The sequence below is a fragment of the Tursiops truncatus genome, chromosome 2 (assembly GCF_011762595.2).
Source record: "Tursiops truncatus isolate mTurTru1 chromosome 2, mTurTru1.mat.Y, whole genome shotgun sequence".
Taxonomy (NCBI): Eukaryota; Metazoa; Chordata; class Mammalia; order Artiodactyla; family Delphinidae; genus Tursiops; species Tursiops truncatus.
In genome coordinates, this window is record NC_047035.1 from 34,835,737 (window position 1) to 34,853,438 (window position 17,702).

The 17,702-nt window shown below is 34.3% G+C and overlaps 2 protein-coding genes across 18 annotated transcripts in view; one reads left to right on the plus strand and one right to left on the minus strand.

Annotated features, from left to right (window-relative positions):
* Positions 1 to 17,702, minus strand: part of GPHN (gephyrin) — a 617,381-nt gene that overhangs the window by 32,026 nt on the left and 567,653 nt on the right. The window lies entirely within an intron of this gene.
* LOC101335312 (protein canopy homolog 1) lies at positions 10,149 to 10,481 on the plus strand. The gene has a single exon (XM_033852543.2). The coding sequence runs from the start codon at positions 10,203 to 10,205 to the stop codon at positions 10,479 to 10,481; it is 279 nt and encodes a 92-aa protein (XP_033708434.2). The 5' UTR covers positions 10,149 to 10,202.

The window sequence follows — 17,702 nt, forward strand, 5'->3', positions numbered from 1 at the left end:
TAGCTGATGGCTGCAAATAAACATACTTTTCAGTGATTTTTTTTCCCCCTTATTCCTTGTTTTCATATTATCTGGGAAAGACTTTTTCCTATTTTGTAAAACTGCAGAGTCATCAACTCTTCACATGATATTTTCTAACTTGCAGAAATAAACTAAAAGGAATTTTATATCAAGCAAGTCCTTACTGTAATTTATTATGTTTCAAAGAATACACTCAATGCTGCTTTCTTCTCTGTGGCTGATGGATTCACAAAATCACCAAATCTTAAAATTGGAAAGGTCTTTGGGGGTCATTGTGTTCAGTAGCAGAGCTAGGAGCATTCTTTGGGGCTTGCCCTTCTCTATCTCCCTCTGCCCATCTCTTTAACTCTACTTTCAGTTGCATACTTCTGGTGTGTGGGACCTAGTAAGAGATCATAGCTTACAGGGACAGGGACCAAGGTATGGCAACTGTCAGAGGATTTGTAACTTCACTTATACTGCATGATATAACTCCATTTATTATTTCACAATAAATCTCTGAGGTAGATTGAACAGTATGATTATGCCTATTTTACAGAAAAGGAAAGTGATATTCAGAGAGGCAAAGTAGCATATTAAAGGCTAGGCGGAGCAGTAAGTGGCAGAGCTAGGACTAGAACCTCTGTTTCCTTGTCGAGTGCCTAAGCAGAGTGACTGTCTAGTTTTTTCAGGCATATGATATGTCATACAAGGAAAACTCTCATGAGAATGGACCGTTATGCAAAAGCATAAAACAGAGGATGCTAAGGCAGCAGGAGAAGATCTGTCTGGAATGACAAGAAAAGTGCATCTGTGAACGTTAGTTCTGCGGAATGAAACAAACATAGTTCTGAATCCTATATTCAGATGAAAACTAAATAAGATTTTGATTAAACATAACTTAGGGCTTGCTCACAAGTCATAAATTTGCTCTCTTTTTTTTTGTGATTCATATTTTAAATGATGAAATATTTCTCACATAAGATAACAGTATAACACCCATGTATCCATCTCTCAGATTTGACAAATGCTAATATTTTCCCATATTTATTTCATATTCCATCCCCCCAACCTTTTTATTTTTAAGAACTAAAAACTGAGTTTGCTTCTAAGACTAAGAGATTACTCTGAATAATGATAAAAAATAGGTAGCAAGGATTATAATCATGGATATTATAGTAGGATAAAAATAATTATGATTTTCTCAGTTTTGTTAAATAGAGAGCATAGCATATTAATTTTCGCAACGATAGGAGAGTAAAATGAAAACATAATATGACCTTATATGTCTTATATATGACATTACTTCCTATATATAAGATCAGTTGATATTTAAGAAATAAAATTAATGACAATAATTCTCTTGTTTTAAAAGAACAATACACTGTCACACTTATGTGTTAATTTTACAACTCTATGATGTAGGCAGGGCAAGAGAGGTCAATGAAATTCACAGAGGTAGTAACAGGTTCAAGGTCACCTATGTTCACTCTACTATTCTTTTAAACTACAGTAGTATTCACACTGTGAAAGACACTTTGTTATATACATCGTCAGAAAAGTTATCATTTTTATCTAAGTATATAAATATTATTTGTGTATGCCAAATAGTGACGATCAAAAACCAATAACTTGTATTTTTTACATTTGAAATATCTTCTCACCATTGCCACTCGAAGGGATGTTCAATTAAGCAGATTAGTAAGTTTTCTAGGTATATACCAGTAGCTTCCCTTTTCTCAAAGAACAGCAGATCTTAAAGGGATATTGTGATATCATTTAATTCTTTCTTCATTAAAAACTGCAGTTTTAATTAGATTTGAAAGGTGATTAACCATTTCTTTAAAGATAAATCTAATACTAGCATTAATCTTGATTTACTAACACTTTCTATCCATTTTCACTTGAAATAAGTACCTACCCATGGTTCTCTGAGAGTACCAATATTATATGAAAACATTCTATAAGAGCATTGATCTAGTGCTAAATGCTAGAAATTTAAGTACTCGGTGACAGAAAACAGACTGTCAACTGAAGCCTGAGTGTGTCAGGGCCTAGAATCCAGTTTTGTCTCTACCGCTGAGATGACTTTGAAAAATGAACATCATTTCTTGGGGTCTCATTATCCTTATCTGTAAAATGAGAACATTTGGACTAGGTCCTTTCCATGTCTAACATTCACTGATTTAAAGCACTAGAAGCTGATTGGGATGCAGTTTAAGCACAAAGGTATTATTTTTAAGTTGACCCAGAAGTCAACTTAAAAAATACTAAGACTACCCTACTTACTTAAAAACTACCCTACTTACTTAAAAAACTACCCTACTTACTTAAAAAATACTAAGACTACCCTATCCCTAACAACTGGGAAAGCCCAAACCTTCATAACTAAATGTCCAGGAAGCACAGCGGCTTCAATAGAAGACTGGCAGCTTGCTATTGCTGCTTTGCCAATTCAGGAGTTGTGACTTCCATGCCTTTTACCACTTTGATGCTCTTTTCCACTATAACTACATTCCTGTCAGGTCTATGGCACCCTAGCAGATTCTTGAGGGCTGAGGGTGAATACAACTCTCAGTAGGTAAAGGAAAATACCAGCAATTTAAGCTGCCAGCAACTGGAGGGTGGAAGAATAAGAACGATAGTTAGGATGGCTCTTAGTGAAATCAACATGTTGGGGGAAATAGATAATTTTAACAACAACAAAAACAACACACAATTAAAGCACTAATGGAGATTCATTTACAACCTTAAAAGGATGTTCTGGAACAAAAAATATAATTTTCAAAATTTAAAATTTAGTAGATGAAGGTGAATATAGTCTCTGGTGAAACTCAATTAGTGGCATGGAAAACCAAGTAGTAGAAATGTCTCAAAGAGATGTACAAAAATATAAAATGACACAAGTCATGCAGGAGATGATAAGAAATTTGGAAGACACAGCAAGACACTGACATATTATTAATAGGAATCCCATACGGGAAAAAAGGAACTGATAGAGGGGGAAAATAGAGGAAAATTTCATTTATTTGTAATGACTTGGGCTTGGAGATTGAAAAGATTTACTAAGTTCCAGGTAAGACTGACAAAAAATTATAAACCTAAAAATGTCCTGGTTAAATTTTATAATTTCAAGGATAAAGAGAATATCTTACAAGCTGTCAGACAGAAAGATTAAATTTACTAACAAAGAAAAAAGATACTGGTTTTGGACTTCTTACCTACAATACTAAAAACTATAAAACAGTAGATTAATATCAACATGCTCTAAGAAAAAAGGCTTGCAACCCCCAAATCCTATATCCAGTCAGACACCACTCACCTGTCAGGACAGAAGAATAATATTTGTGAAAATGTAAAAATTTAGATAATAAATCAACAAGTAATGTTCTGGAAAAATGACTCTAAATGAAAAAAATTAACCAGATCAGAGACCTCAAGATAGGGGAAGATGAAGAGTAGAGAAAACACTAGTAAAATACACACATATTTATAAACTATATAACTAAATCTAAATGAATAACAATCAAATAAACTGGGGGATTATAATATATGTACTAAACATGGATTTCCCAGAAGTTGTAGAGACATACTGCAAGAGAAAACTTAGTAATAGTCTAGATTTAAAAGCATTATCTCAGCAATGCCTAAAAGTTGAGGGAGTGGGAGGAGATGGGAGAAGTAAAAGTTTTCTCAAAGTCTCATTGGTGTAGGATGTGCATGGAGGAAACGGGAAGGCCTTGTAGGAGGGATATAGTGAGCACCTTTTAAAAATATAATAGTGGAGAAATGAATATTTGATTATTAGTATCAGAAATTAGAAGGAAAGCATGAGGGGGATGGTAGAGTACAGCACACCTTCCAAAATAATGAGTGAAAGGAAACAAATAGCACCTGGATCAAACCAATAATAGGGAAAAGGACAAAGAAGAAATAACAAAGTTCTATTAATAGTAAAAACAAAGTAAGATGGAAGGAAAAAATATCAAGAGAATAATATATAGAAAACTTCATGGTAAAGCAAAATGAACGTCAAGCTAGGATCAGGGTTACAGTAAGGCAAATGCAAGATTGAGTTTTTTAAAGCTCAATTCCCATTTGGATGTTATTTATGAGGGATACACTTAAAAGAGATGAAAGAATAAAAATGAAAGGTATGCCCAAAAGACACCAGGCTAATATAAATATTCAAAAAAGCAGGAATGGCATTTTAATGTCAAAGTGGAATTTAAAGTCAAAAGAATTAAAAAGGATAAAGAGAGGAAACTAATTGTGATAAAAGGCAAATGTACAAAACTGATACAATAATATATGACTGCCTCACAAGTCACGTTCTCATTTTATCTAGGCTTCTTGACTGATCTACCAAATCCCTGCACATTGTAGGCACTCAATAAATGAATGAACACTGGCCTCAAATTAATCTCTCCACATTAGCTTTGGGAATAAATAATGTACAATATTTACAACTATAATGATATTATGGGCAAATAATATTATCTGTGGCTAGAAGAGAAGATACTACTAACATTTACGTAATCATAAATAGTACTTTCTTTGAGAGGATGTCATGTAGAAGAGGGAGTCAATTTACTTGGTGTTGCTCCAGGCAGAATTAGAACTAATGGATAAGAGAAACAGGGATAAAGACTTTGGCTCAGGGTAATAGAAAAACATCCTTGCCATAACAGCCATCCAACAATAAATGTTCTCCTCATGAGGCAAATAATATCTTTCTCACTAAAAGCATCAAACAAAAACCTGATGGCCAGCTGTTAGAAATTTTCTCTAACACCTCCACTGAGTAAAATATTGGAGAAGCTAACATCAGAAATTCCTTTCAATTCTAAGATATTGTATTCTATGGAAATACCAAAATTTATATAATTAACACAATGACTATTGTCTCTTCACGTATAGACTGAACCAGAGATGGAGAAACTGATGCAGGCATTGTAATATAATACTCAGCTTGTAGATCACACGTGTCTCCCTCTCACTTTTTGGACACCAGGAACATTTGACTATTTGACTTGAGTGAAAAAAATAGAAGCATTTTTCCTCCCCCAAGCTATGATATTCACCTTCATCTTGGAAGATGGTCACCAATAATAATAACAACTCTTCCTAGAGTTGTAACTTAGTTAGATGTCAAAAAAGCTTAAAGTTAATAGAAAGGTAGATAAAAGAGAAAGAAGTATGTATATCTCAAAATAAATCTATCAGAAAATGAATGTGGCTTTCTCAAGACTTTACATACTAATCAGTTTCTGTGAAGGAGGAATATGTCTAGAGGGTATGATATCTTTTGACTATTATATCTTCTCAGATTTCAGTGGGTATTGGGGGTCCACTTTCAGTTCAGACTCTGCTTTTTAAAATTTCTATCTGGAATAGGGCCAAGATGGCAGAGTAGGAAGACCCTGAGCTCACCTCCTCCCATGGGCACACCAAAATCACAACTATTTACAGAGAAACTATCAATGAGAATGACCTGAAGACTAGCAGAAAATCTCATTGGCAAAGGCAAATATACAGTAAACGTAGTAAACCAACCACTCATAAAGCTAGTAGGAAGCTTAAATGAAAAAAGTAGTAAAATCATCTATATTCACAGTAAGTAGTTAAGGATATGCAAACAAAAATATAAAATATGATGTCAAAAATATTAAACATGTAGGGGAAAGTAAAAATGCAGGGTTGTTAGAATGCATTTGAACTTAAGAAAGCATCAACTTAAAATAATCATGTATATGTGTATGCAAACCTCATGGTAAGCACAAACCAAAAATCTATAAAAGATACATATACAAAAAGAGAAAGGAATCCAAACATAACAATAAAGATAGTTATCAAATCACAAGGGAAGAGAGCAAAAGAAGAAGAGAGGAACAAAAAAGACCTACAAAAACAAGTAACAAAATGGCAATCAGTACACACCTATCAATAATAACTTTAAATGTAAATGGATTAAATGCCCCAATCAAAAGATAGAGAGTGGCTGAATAAATTAAAAAAAAAACAACCATATATATGCTGCCTGCAAGAGACTGACTTCAGATCTAAAGACACACATAGACCAAAAGAGAGGGGATGGAAAAAGATACTCCTTGCAAATAGAAAAGAAAAGAAAGTTGAAGTAGCAATACTAATGCAAGACAAAATGGACTTTAAAACGGAGAATGTTACAAGAGACAAAGAAGGACATTACATAATGATAAAGAGATCAATCCAATAAGAAGATATAACAATGTAAAACATATATGTACCCAACATAGGAGAACCTAAATACATAAAACAAATATTAACAAACATAAAGAAATTGATAGTAACACAATAGCAGTAGGGGACTTCAACACCCCACTCACATCAATGGACAGATCACCCAGACAGAAAATTAATAAGGAAACATTGGCCTTAAATGACACATTAGACCTGATGAACTTAGTTGATACATACAGACCATTTCATCCAAAGCAGCAGAATACACATACTTTTCAAGTGCATGTGGAACATTCTCTAGGATAGAACACATACTAGGTCACAAAACAAGGCTCATTAAATTTAAGAACACTGAAATCATATCAAACATCTTTTCTGACCACAACACTATGAGATTAGAAATTAACTATAAGGAAAAAAACTGCAAAAAAAAAAAAAAAAAACCAAACGTGGAGGCTAAATAATATGCTACTAAATAACCAATGAATCACTGAAGAAACCAAAGAGGAAGTAAAAAAGTACCTAAACACAAATGAAAATGGAAGCACAACAACCAAAAACTATGGGACAGAGTAAAAGCATTTCAAAGAGGGTAGTTTATAGTGATATAAGCCTATCTCAGGAAACAAGAAAAATCTAAAATAAACAACCTAACCTACACCTAAAGGGAAACTAGAAAAAGAACAAACAAAACCCAATGTTAATAGAAGGAAAGAAATATAAAGATCAGAGGAGAAATAAATGAAATAGAGACTAAAAAAGCAATAGAAAAGATCAATGAAACTAACAGCTGGTTCCTTGAAAAGTTAAACAAAATTGGTAAACCTTTAGCCAGACTCATCAGGAAAAAAAGAGAGAGGACACAAATAAATAAAATCATAAATGAAAAAGAAGTTACAACTGACACCACAGAAATACAATAGTTCATAAATGATTATTACAAACAATTATATGCCAATAAAATGGACAACCTTGGAGAAATGGATAAATTCCTACAAACGTACAATCTCCTAAGACTGACTCAGGAAGAATTAGAAAATATGAACAGACCAATTACCAGTAATGAGATTGATTCAGTAATTTAAAAAACTCCCACCAAACAAAAGTCCATTAACAGATGGCTTCACAGGTGAATTTTATCAAACTTTTAAAGAACCATTAATGCCTATACTTCTCACATTATTCCAAAAAAACTGAGATGGAAGGAATGCTTCTGAACTCATATATGAAGTCAGCATCATCTGATATCAAAACAAAGATATCACACAAAAAAGAAAACTATAGGCCAAAATCACTGATGAACATAGATGCAGAAATCCTCAATGAAATATTAGCAAACAGAATTCAACAATATGTTAAAAGGGTCATATATCATGATCAAGTAGGATTTATTCTAGGGAGGCAATGATGGTCCAATATCCACAAATCAATTAATGTGATACACCACATTAACAAACTGAAGAATAAAAATCATATGATCATCTCAATAGATGTAGAAAAGGCTTTTGACAAAATTCAACATCCATGTATAATAAAAACTCTCAATAAAGTGGTTACAGAGGCTACATACCTCAACATAATAAAGATCATATATGACAAACCTACAGCCAACATCAGACTCAATGGTGAAAAGCTGAAAGCATTTCCTCTAAGATCAGGAACAGGACAAGGATACCCACTTTTATTCAACATAGCATTGAAAGTCCTAGCCACAGCAATCAGACAAGAGAAAGAAATAAAAGGGATCCAAATTGGAAAGGAAAAAGTAAAACTGTCATTGTTTGCAGATGACATGATACTATATACAGAAAATCCTAAAGACACCAGCAAAAAAACTGTTAGAACTAATAAATGAATTCAGTAAAGTTGCAGGATACAAAATTAATATACATAAATCTGTTGTGTTTCTATACACTAAAACAAACTATCAGAAAGAGAAATCAGGAAAATAATCTCATTTACAATTGTGTCAAAAAGAAAAAAAATATCTAGGAATAAAACTACCTAAGGAGGTAAAAGACCTGTACTTGGAAAACTATAAAAACATCTATGGAAGAAATTAAAGATGACACAAGTAGAAAGATACACTGACTGTGTCCATGAATTGGAAGAATTAATATTGTTAAAATTACCATACTACCCAAGGCAATCTACAGATTTCATGTAATCCCTATCAAAATACCAACGGCATTTTTTCACAGAACTAGAATAATTTAAAAATTTGTATGGAAACACAAAAGACTTTGAATAGCCAAAACAATCTTGAGAAGAAAAACAAAGTTGGGGGTATCAAGCTCCCTGATTTCAAATTACACTACAAAGCTTCAACAATCAAAACAGTATGGCACTGGCACAAAAACAGACCCATAGATCAATGAAATAGGATAGATGGCCCAGAAATAAACCCAGACTTATGGTCAATTAATATACGACAGAGGCAAGAATACACAATGGAGAAAAGACAGTCTCTTCAAAGAACGTTGTTGGGAAAACTCGACAGTTACTTGCAGAAGACTCAAACTTGCCTAATTTCTTACACCATATACAAAAATAAACTAAAGATGGATTAAAGACCTAAGTGTAAGACCAGAAACCATAAAACTCCTAGAAGAAAACATGGGCGGTATGCTGTTTTACATTGGTTGTAGCAATATTTTTTTTGGATATGTTTCCCCAGGTAAAGGAAACAAAAGCAAAAATTAACAAATGGGACTATATTTGTTAATTAAAAACCTTTTGCACAGAGAAGGAAACTATCAACAGAATGAAAAGGCAGACTATTGAATGGGAGAAAATATTTGCAAATGATATGACCAATAAGGGGTTAATATACAGCATACATAAATAGCTCATACAACTCAATATCAAAAAAACAAACAACCTGATTTTAAAATGGGCAGAATTGGGAGACTGGGGTTCACATATATACAGTATTGATATCATGTATAAAATAGGTAACTTAACGACAATACACTGTATAGCACAGGGAACTCAATGCATTGTGGTGACCTAAAAGGGAAGGAAATCCAAAAAGAGAGGGGATATATGTATATGTATAACTGATTCATTTTGCTGTACAGTAGAAATGAACACAATATTATAAAGCAACTATACTCCAATAAAAATTAATTTAAAAAAAAGATGGGCAGAAGACCTGAATAGATATTTTCCCAAATAAGATATTTAGATGGCCAGCAGGCACATGACAAGATGCTCAGCATAATTAATCATCACAGAATTGCAAATCAAAACCATAACGAGATATCAACTCATACCTGTCAGAATGGCTATTATAAAAAAGACAACAAATAACAAGTGTTGGCAAGGATATGGAGAAAAGGGCACCCTTGTGCAGTACTGGTGGGATGTAAATTGGTGTGGCCACTATGGAGGTTCTTAAAAAGTTAAAAGTAGAACTACCATATGATCCAGCAATTCCACTTCTGGGTAGTTTTCCAAAGAAAACAAAATCACTAATTTGAAAAGATACACGCGCCGCTACGTTCACTGTAGCATTATTCACAATAGTGAAGATACGTAAGCAATTAAGTGTCCATTGATAGATGAATGGATAAAGAAGAGATGGTGTGTGTATCTATACTGATTATGGAATACTACTCAGCCATAAAAATGAATGGAATCTTGCCATTTGTGACAACATGGATAGACCTAGAGGGTATTATGCTAAGTGAAATAAGTCAGACAGAGAAAGACAAATACTCTATGATTCACTTACATGTGGAATCTAAAAAACAAGACAAATGAACATACATATCAAAACAGAAACAGAGGCGTGGGGCGGAGGTGGTGGCCAAAGGGTCCTCTGAATCCTCGCTGGATTCCGGAGGGAGAGGGGCACGCGGAGACGGGCACAGCTGTTCCAAAGACAGCGCAGCTGTACCTGCGAGCGGGGTGATTCGATTCCCTTAGCCCAGTCAGAGGCATTCCTCACAGACCTCTTGGATAAAGTGTGTGAGCGAATGAATGACTATAAGCTTGAAGAAGACCCCGTGACTAAGGAGAAGACTTTCAAGAGATTTGCTCCAAGGAAAGGAGACAAAATATACAAAGAATTTTTAAAATTCTATTTTTATTCTGATGCTTACAGACATTTGAAATTCGCGTGTGAAACTATAATGGAAGAGTACGAAGATGAAATATTCTCACTTATGGCCCAGGAGGCACACTACCTCGCTGACAAGCTGTGCAGCGAGAAATCAGGTCTGTGTGAAACTTCTACTAATCACATTGAACTCTAGGAATGATGGTGCTGCTAGCTAGAGGAGAGACAAGTCACAGCCCCCAAGGTCAATGTCTGCATTTCTGTCTTCATGTTTCTTCATGAGAAGAAACTTTACGTCTCTTGTTCATAGTGCATTGTCTCATGTTTGATATTTTATTGAAAATCTCGTTTGGCATCATGACGAGCCCCAATTCTTTCTATAGGTGAAGCTGAGGAGTGCATGAAACGAATTACCTTTGTAGATTTTGATACAAACAGGCTTGGCAGGAAAGCATTTAACTCAGTAATAGGAAAAAAGTGAAGACATTTCATAAATGAAATAAGGATTTAATAACGTGTACTGTATATTTCATGCACATATACAAGTATAGTGTCCTGTTTGATAAAAACTTGATTTGATTTCATAAATACTTGATTAGTCATGAAATTAAGAAAACATATTGCTGCAAATTCCAGGTTAATTTTTCTGGGTTGTATGGCTATCACTGAAAGAAGCGAACTCACTTTATATCAGGAATAAAATTTAAATTTCTAGAAACCTTAAGTTTAAAAACTTTTTAATTTCTAAAATTTAATTAAATGCATAAAAAGCAGTGAGCACTTTTACAGGGAACAATAACTATATTGGCCTTTCTGATGCATACATCCTGAATTCAAATGATTTAGAAAGTTGATTTATTATTCATGTATTTATTGTCATGTAGTCTTGAAGGATGATACCAATGGCCATGTTTTGTTTTGCTGCAAACTCTCCTGTCGTGCCTTTGTTTCTTAAAGACTTTCACCTAACATTTAGCGTGTAGATTTTACTACTAACCAACCTATTATTCTTTCTATGGATGTTTTTGTAGGTGTGGAGATGGAAGGAGAGGTGGGAACTTATGGAAAATAGCCTTTTGACCACGTTAATAACAGAGTGTAGTAATAAACTAACTCTTGGAGATTTCATTGTCTCTGTTAAGTTTACATTCATTGGAATATAACTTTAATCATTTAAAAGGTCAGGACCTATTTTACACTTGTTTTAAAGAAGAAGTTCTCATTGTTGTCTCTGAGAATTTACTAGGTAGGATGCTAGTAGGATCCACTTTGTCATGCGGATTTCTATTTGCTAAGAATAAGCCAAGACCAATGAATCCACTTCACTGAGGAGTGGAGAGTAGAATAGAGCAAAGTCCCCAAAACAAAAACTATTTGCCATATGTTACCTGATGGCCTAGAAAGCACATTACTTAAGCCACTCAACTGACTCATCAGGAGGAAATAATTCTCACATTTATAAAAATTTGCCAAAATGAAGAGAAAGAGGTTTCCATTCTTCTCCTTTACCCACCTCAACTCTTATTAAAAGTTACATTTTTTTTTTTTTTTCGCGGTACACAGGGCTCTCACTGCTGTGGCCTCTCCCGTTGCGGAGCACAGGCTCCGGACGTGCAGGTTCAGCAGCCACGGCTTACAGGCCCAGCCGCTCTGCAGCATGTGGGACCTTCCCGAACCGGGGCACGAACCCGTGTCCCCTGCATCGGCAGGCGGACTCTCAACCACTGCGCCACCAGGGAAGCCCTAAAAGTTACATTTTTAAAGTTAATTCCTTTTATTTGGGAAAACTGAGAAGGTTTGTGATTTTTTGATATGTCTGTAGCTGGCTAAGTAGTATAGATCCTACATATTGTAACCCAATGAGGTTGCACTGCATGCAACTGATAAAAAATGGAAATAGGATTAAAGAATAATTAGCATCATTTTTCAGTAGGGTAGTAAAATTGTGACTTAAAACATAGTCCCTATAACTTTAGTAAACTTAACTATTTAAGTTTAATTTAGCATTTCAAAAAATGAGTCAAACATTTTCCTAACTTAGGCTTCCTTGGTAAATGCACTAAACTGTTTCTTCACGGGAACATGTAGAGACACTGGCACGAAGTTCCCTCAAAAACTGTAACATTTGTGATTGAAGAAGTGTTGGCTGTGGTCCTTCCATACCCTCAATGGTAAACCTGACACATTTTCACATCTAGACAGTACTAATGCTAATCGTAGAATTTAAGAGATTTGGGGCTTTTGTTTCCCACCTAAAGAACCCTGGGGAGGTATGCCTTCCCTCCACTGATGGTTGTTTCTCATGGATATTGAGGCTTCTGTTTTGACTGGAGAGAACCAAATATCTTGCCTCTGATGGGGAATATCTTAAGGTTTTGATAAATAGGGCTTTTCAGTTTTTTCTTACTTCTCAGTAAAAATAATCTTGTCTCTTGCAAGATTTTCAATATCTCATGACTTAGATAATTTTTTTATTTCCAGATCAAACTTGTTAAACACATGTAAATGTTTGTAGTTACTGATTAACACTACATTTGAGTGAGCCACTGCATTTCTTATGGCTGCGATGACTCTTAAATTTCCCTCTGGGTGTGGTAAGGCTGCGCTGCTTTTGCTAATGAACAATAATGAGAGAGTAGCTAACTGCTGGCTTTGCCATGCCTCCAAACACATTCCTGCATTTTAATGACTTTTATTGACCAAAACCAAAGCAAAAGCAAAAAGCCAGAAAAAGAAAAAAAAGAAGAAAAAGAAACAAAACAACACCTAGGGTGTGACAGAAAAGTTTCTTAGAGTCCATGAAAAGCACCTAATTCTGGGCCAGAAGAAAATCTCGGAGAAAAGGTGGGGAGAGGTTTATAATGCTTATTAAAATAATGTGGAGAGAAGACGTGTTTCAGGTGGATGATTTCAAATCGTACTTTTAGGAGATGGTTTCTTTGGGTCTCCATGGAAGACTTCTGTGAGCCTCTTCTCATAAAGAAAAGACCAGATTGGCTGAGATGAACAGCTTATATTTTGTTATGTGGATTACAATTTGCTAAGAAGAAGCCAAGACCAATGAATCCATTTCACTGAGGAGTGGAGAGTGGAACAGAGCAAAGTTCCAAATGGGAGAGATCAATACTTGATTTACTAAAGCAAGCCCTAAAAAAAAAAGTCAATAACTGGTTATATTTTTTTATACCTATTTCTCTGCTTGGTTGATATTTATTAATATATGTAATAGCATTATCTAAATATTTTAAAATATAAAAAAACAAACAAAAAAAACCCAAAACAGAAACAGAGCCGTAGATACAGAGAACAAACAGGTGGTTGCTAGAGGGGAGGGGATGGGGGAGATGACTGTAATAGGTGAGGGCAATTAAGAGGTACAAACATAAAATAAATGAGTCAAAGAGATAAAATGTACAGTGTGGGAATACAGTCAATAATAATATATCTTTGTATGGTAACAGATGGTAACTAATCTTATTATGGTGGTCATCTTGTAATGTATAGAAATATTGAGTCACTATGTTGTATACCAGGAACTAACATAGTGTCATAGTGTCAATTACACTTAACAAACAAACAAACAAACAAACCCATAGAAAAAGAGATTGGACTTTTGATTACCAGAGGCAGGTGGTGAGGGGAGGGGGAATTGGATGAAGGTGGTAGAAAGGTACCAACTTCCAGTTACAAGATAAATAAATACTAGGGATGTAATGTACAACATGATTAATATAACTAACACTGCTGTGTATTATACATGGAAGTTGTTAAGAGAGTAAATCCTAAGAGTTCTCATCACAAGGAAAAAATGTTTTTTTCTTTTCTTTTATATCTATACGAGATGATGGATGTTCACTACATTTATTGTGGTAATCATTTCATGATGTGGTCAGATGATTTTTAAAAGATTTTTATTGGAGTATAGTTGATTTACAATGTTGTGTTAGTTTCAGGTGTACAGTAAAGTGAATCAGTTATACATATACATATATACACTCTTTTTTAGATTCTTTTCCCATATAGGTCATTAGAGAGTATTAAGTAGAGTTCCCTGTGCTATATAGTAGGTCCGTATTAGTTATCTACTTTATATATAGTAGTGTGTATATGTCAATCCCAATCTCCCAATTTATTCCTCCCCCATGTTTCCCACCTTGTAACCATAAGTTTGTTTTCTGTATCTGTGACTCTATTTCTGTTTTGTAAATAAGTTCATGTGTACCATTTTTTTAGATTCCATATATAAGCGATATCATATATGATATTTTTCTTTCTCTGTCTGACTTATTTCACTCAGTATGACAATCTCTAGGTCCATCCATGTTGCTGCAAATGGCATTATTTTGTTCTTTTTATGGCTGAGTAATATTCCATTGTATATATGTACCACATCTTCTTTATCCACTCCTCTGTTGAAGGACATTTAGGTTGCTTCCATGTCTTGGCTATTGTAAATAGTGCTGCAATGAACATTGTGGTGCATGTATCTTTTCAAATTATGATTTTTCTCTGGATATATGCCCAGTGCAGAAGACCTAAATAGACATTTCTCCAAAGAAGACATACAGATGGCCAAGAGGCACATGAAAAGGTGCTCAACATCACTAAATATTAGAGAAATGCAAATCAAAACTACAATGAGGTATCACCTCACACTGGTCAGAATGGCCATCATCAAAAAATCTATAAACAATAAATGCTGGAGAGGGTGTGGAGAAAAGGGAACCCTCCTACACTGTTGATGGGAATGTAAATTGGTACAATCCTATGGAGAACAGTATGGAGGGTCCTTAGAAAACTAAATATAGAACTACTATAAGTCAAATGATTATACTGTACACCTTAAACTTATATAGTGCTGGATGTCAATTATATCTCAATAAAAGTGGAAAAAATTGTATCTGCCTTAAGTTACTGTAATCCTGATTCTGGGATAAACTTTTTTTTGCTTTATCACATAGTCTACTATAGAAGTCAAAACAAAGACAGATCCTTTACCCAAGATTAGATTTTATGGACTTAGTGTATTCAGAATGCAAATGCAGTTTTATTTTAACATATTTAATATAAACACACAGATGGACAACAGCTGCTAATTAGTTTCCTGTTTCATCTGTTACACCAACTGTGAGCTGTATCATTTTAGGATGAGTGAAGATGACAGCAGGAGACTGAGAAAAAAATTCTAGGATTTGGAGATTAAAACAATAATGGCAGTTGATCATACCAAGATAACAAAAAAAAATAGTTAAGGATAAACTAATCATATACTAATTTCTTCAGAGGTCAAGGATAAATTCCTGAACTATAAATATTTTCTGGGTGTCTACTTCACGTATAGGATCAAACTATATACTACATATAGTCATCATTTAGTCCTCCTTCAGTCTCACTGGGTTTTCAGGTACTATGGAGTCATATAAAACAGAACAAAGTATGGTCACTGCCTTTAGATGTACAAACCAGTGCAGAAAACATGTGACAAAATTTAGAAAACTGAATAAAATGAGCAAATAAATTAACACTGATTGAACTTAAAATACATTAATTAAAGTGAAAATACATATAAAAAGAAATGTTATAAATGTTGAGTGGAATAGAATGATCAGAATTGGTTTGGGATAATTAGGAAAGGCTTTCTGGACATATTACTCTCTATGGGAGTCAGGTCATATGAGAAAAACATTTCGAAAATTACAGTAATACCTAGAGGTAATTCTTGGAAGAAACAGTAACATCAACTGTAATAGCAGCTCTTAAGGATTAAAAAAGGCAAATGTAGTAGGCACTAAAAAGTCTGTCATTAAGAATGGGAAGAATCTCTTGTCAATAAACACATGTTTTTTATGGTAAAAAAAATATTTTTGGTTAACCAATAGAAAATGAGAGACCTCTGTTGATAAATGATCAGAAAATAAATCCATTATGTTGACTTAAAAATTAAAACTTTATTCCATAAGGGAAGCTGGCAGTTTATAAAGAGGATAAGAACCATTTAAATTCAGATCTAAATTCTGATAATATGAAATTTCTAGTTTTATAAATTAAGCACTAGGAAGCTAGGATATGTTTGGTTCACAAATTGGAGGATGTAAGGCACTGGGCTCTGTTAAGTCTATCTTGATAATTCCTGCTAAATGTGTCAGTTTTATAAGAATCCAATTTGCTATCTCCGTGCCTGTTCCCCTTCTGTTTTACGCTTCGCTGCGAAGAGGCAGCTTCACAAATTGGCAGCAGCAGGAGCAGGCAATTTAAATCCAAAACATCAATTCATGACAGAACCAAGCAAGCCCAGCATGATTTGAGTGGGGCAGGCTTCTGTGATGGCAATTTTCCAGAAGGGGGAATTCTTTTCTTAATTAAGGGAATTTCCCAGCCTTTCAGGCCTTGAAAGGCTAGAAAGTCCAAGTCAGCAGTTTGTTAGCTACCTTACACCAAGCTGTTTCAAAACTTATGTAGAAATATAAACAGCTCAATAGTTAAAACTCAGTTTTAGGAATGATATAAATTTAATCAATGCTGAACTTTATTTAAAAAGATTTCCTCGAGTGGATTTTGTGTATTTGAATCATAATTACTGCTTGGTATATTTAAGAAGTTAATGTGTAATGTTTGGATGTTAATATCTATTGAATGATTAAATTCCCCAAATCTACCCTGTTTTCACTCTGTTACTCTACTTCTTTTGGCCTGATAGAAATGCATGACATGTTTTATTATAGTAGTTTTTTTTTTTTCTTTTAATACCTGCTGTGACCATCTAGTACTTTTGGAGCATGAAGAGATGTACCCACTGAGAACTGAGTCCCTCACTCTGTTCCCTTTGCTACTGCACATGACAACACCTCTCAGAGATGTAGTTTTAAGCATTGAACTTGATATGTTAATTGGTTTATATTCATGAACTGGACAGATTCTTTAAAATCATCACCATCCTGCTCCTCACAATATAATGAGTCATTTTGTACTTAAATTTTCGGGTGCCAGAATGCATATATGTTACTCTGGAAAAACATTTTACCTTTTGTGAAAGATGGCTTGGAAGAATTAACTGTGTGTGAAGTGAATGAGAGTGACAATAAGAATTATTTTTGGGGAAAAAAAAAAAAAAGACGTTAATGTGTAAGATCATGTAAGCCAGTGGGAGCAGCTCCCCAACTTTTAAAGTTAGAAGCTTCCTAAATTCATTTGGAATTCTGTTCCCCCGTCCTGCCCCACATTCTTCAGAAATATAAAATGAATCATCCTAGGTGCAAAGCTTTATATCATGCAATTTTTTCTGAGGTACCTCAGTTACCAATATAATTTTGTTGTCAGTGCCATATTTTCTGGTCTGCTCCTATGGCTAAGGTTTTTGTACTCACTTTGAAGGGACCCTGTAAGATTTTTCTGGACAGTTGCACAGTTGGAAGTTTCT

Bases quoted from the DNA above. Each gene is read 5' to 3' on its own strand.
- LOC101335312 (XM_033852543.2), top strand. From the start codon at position 10,203: ATGAATGACTATAAGCTTGAAGAAGACCCCGTGACTAAGGAGAAGACT.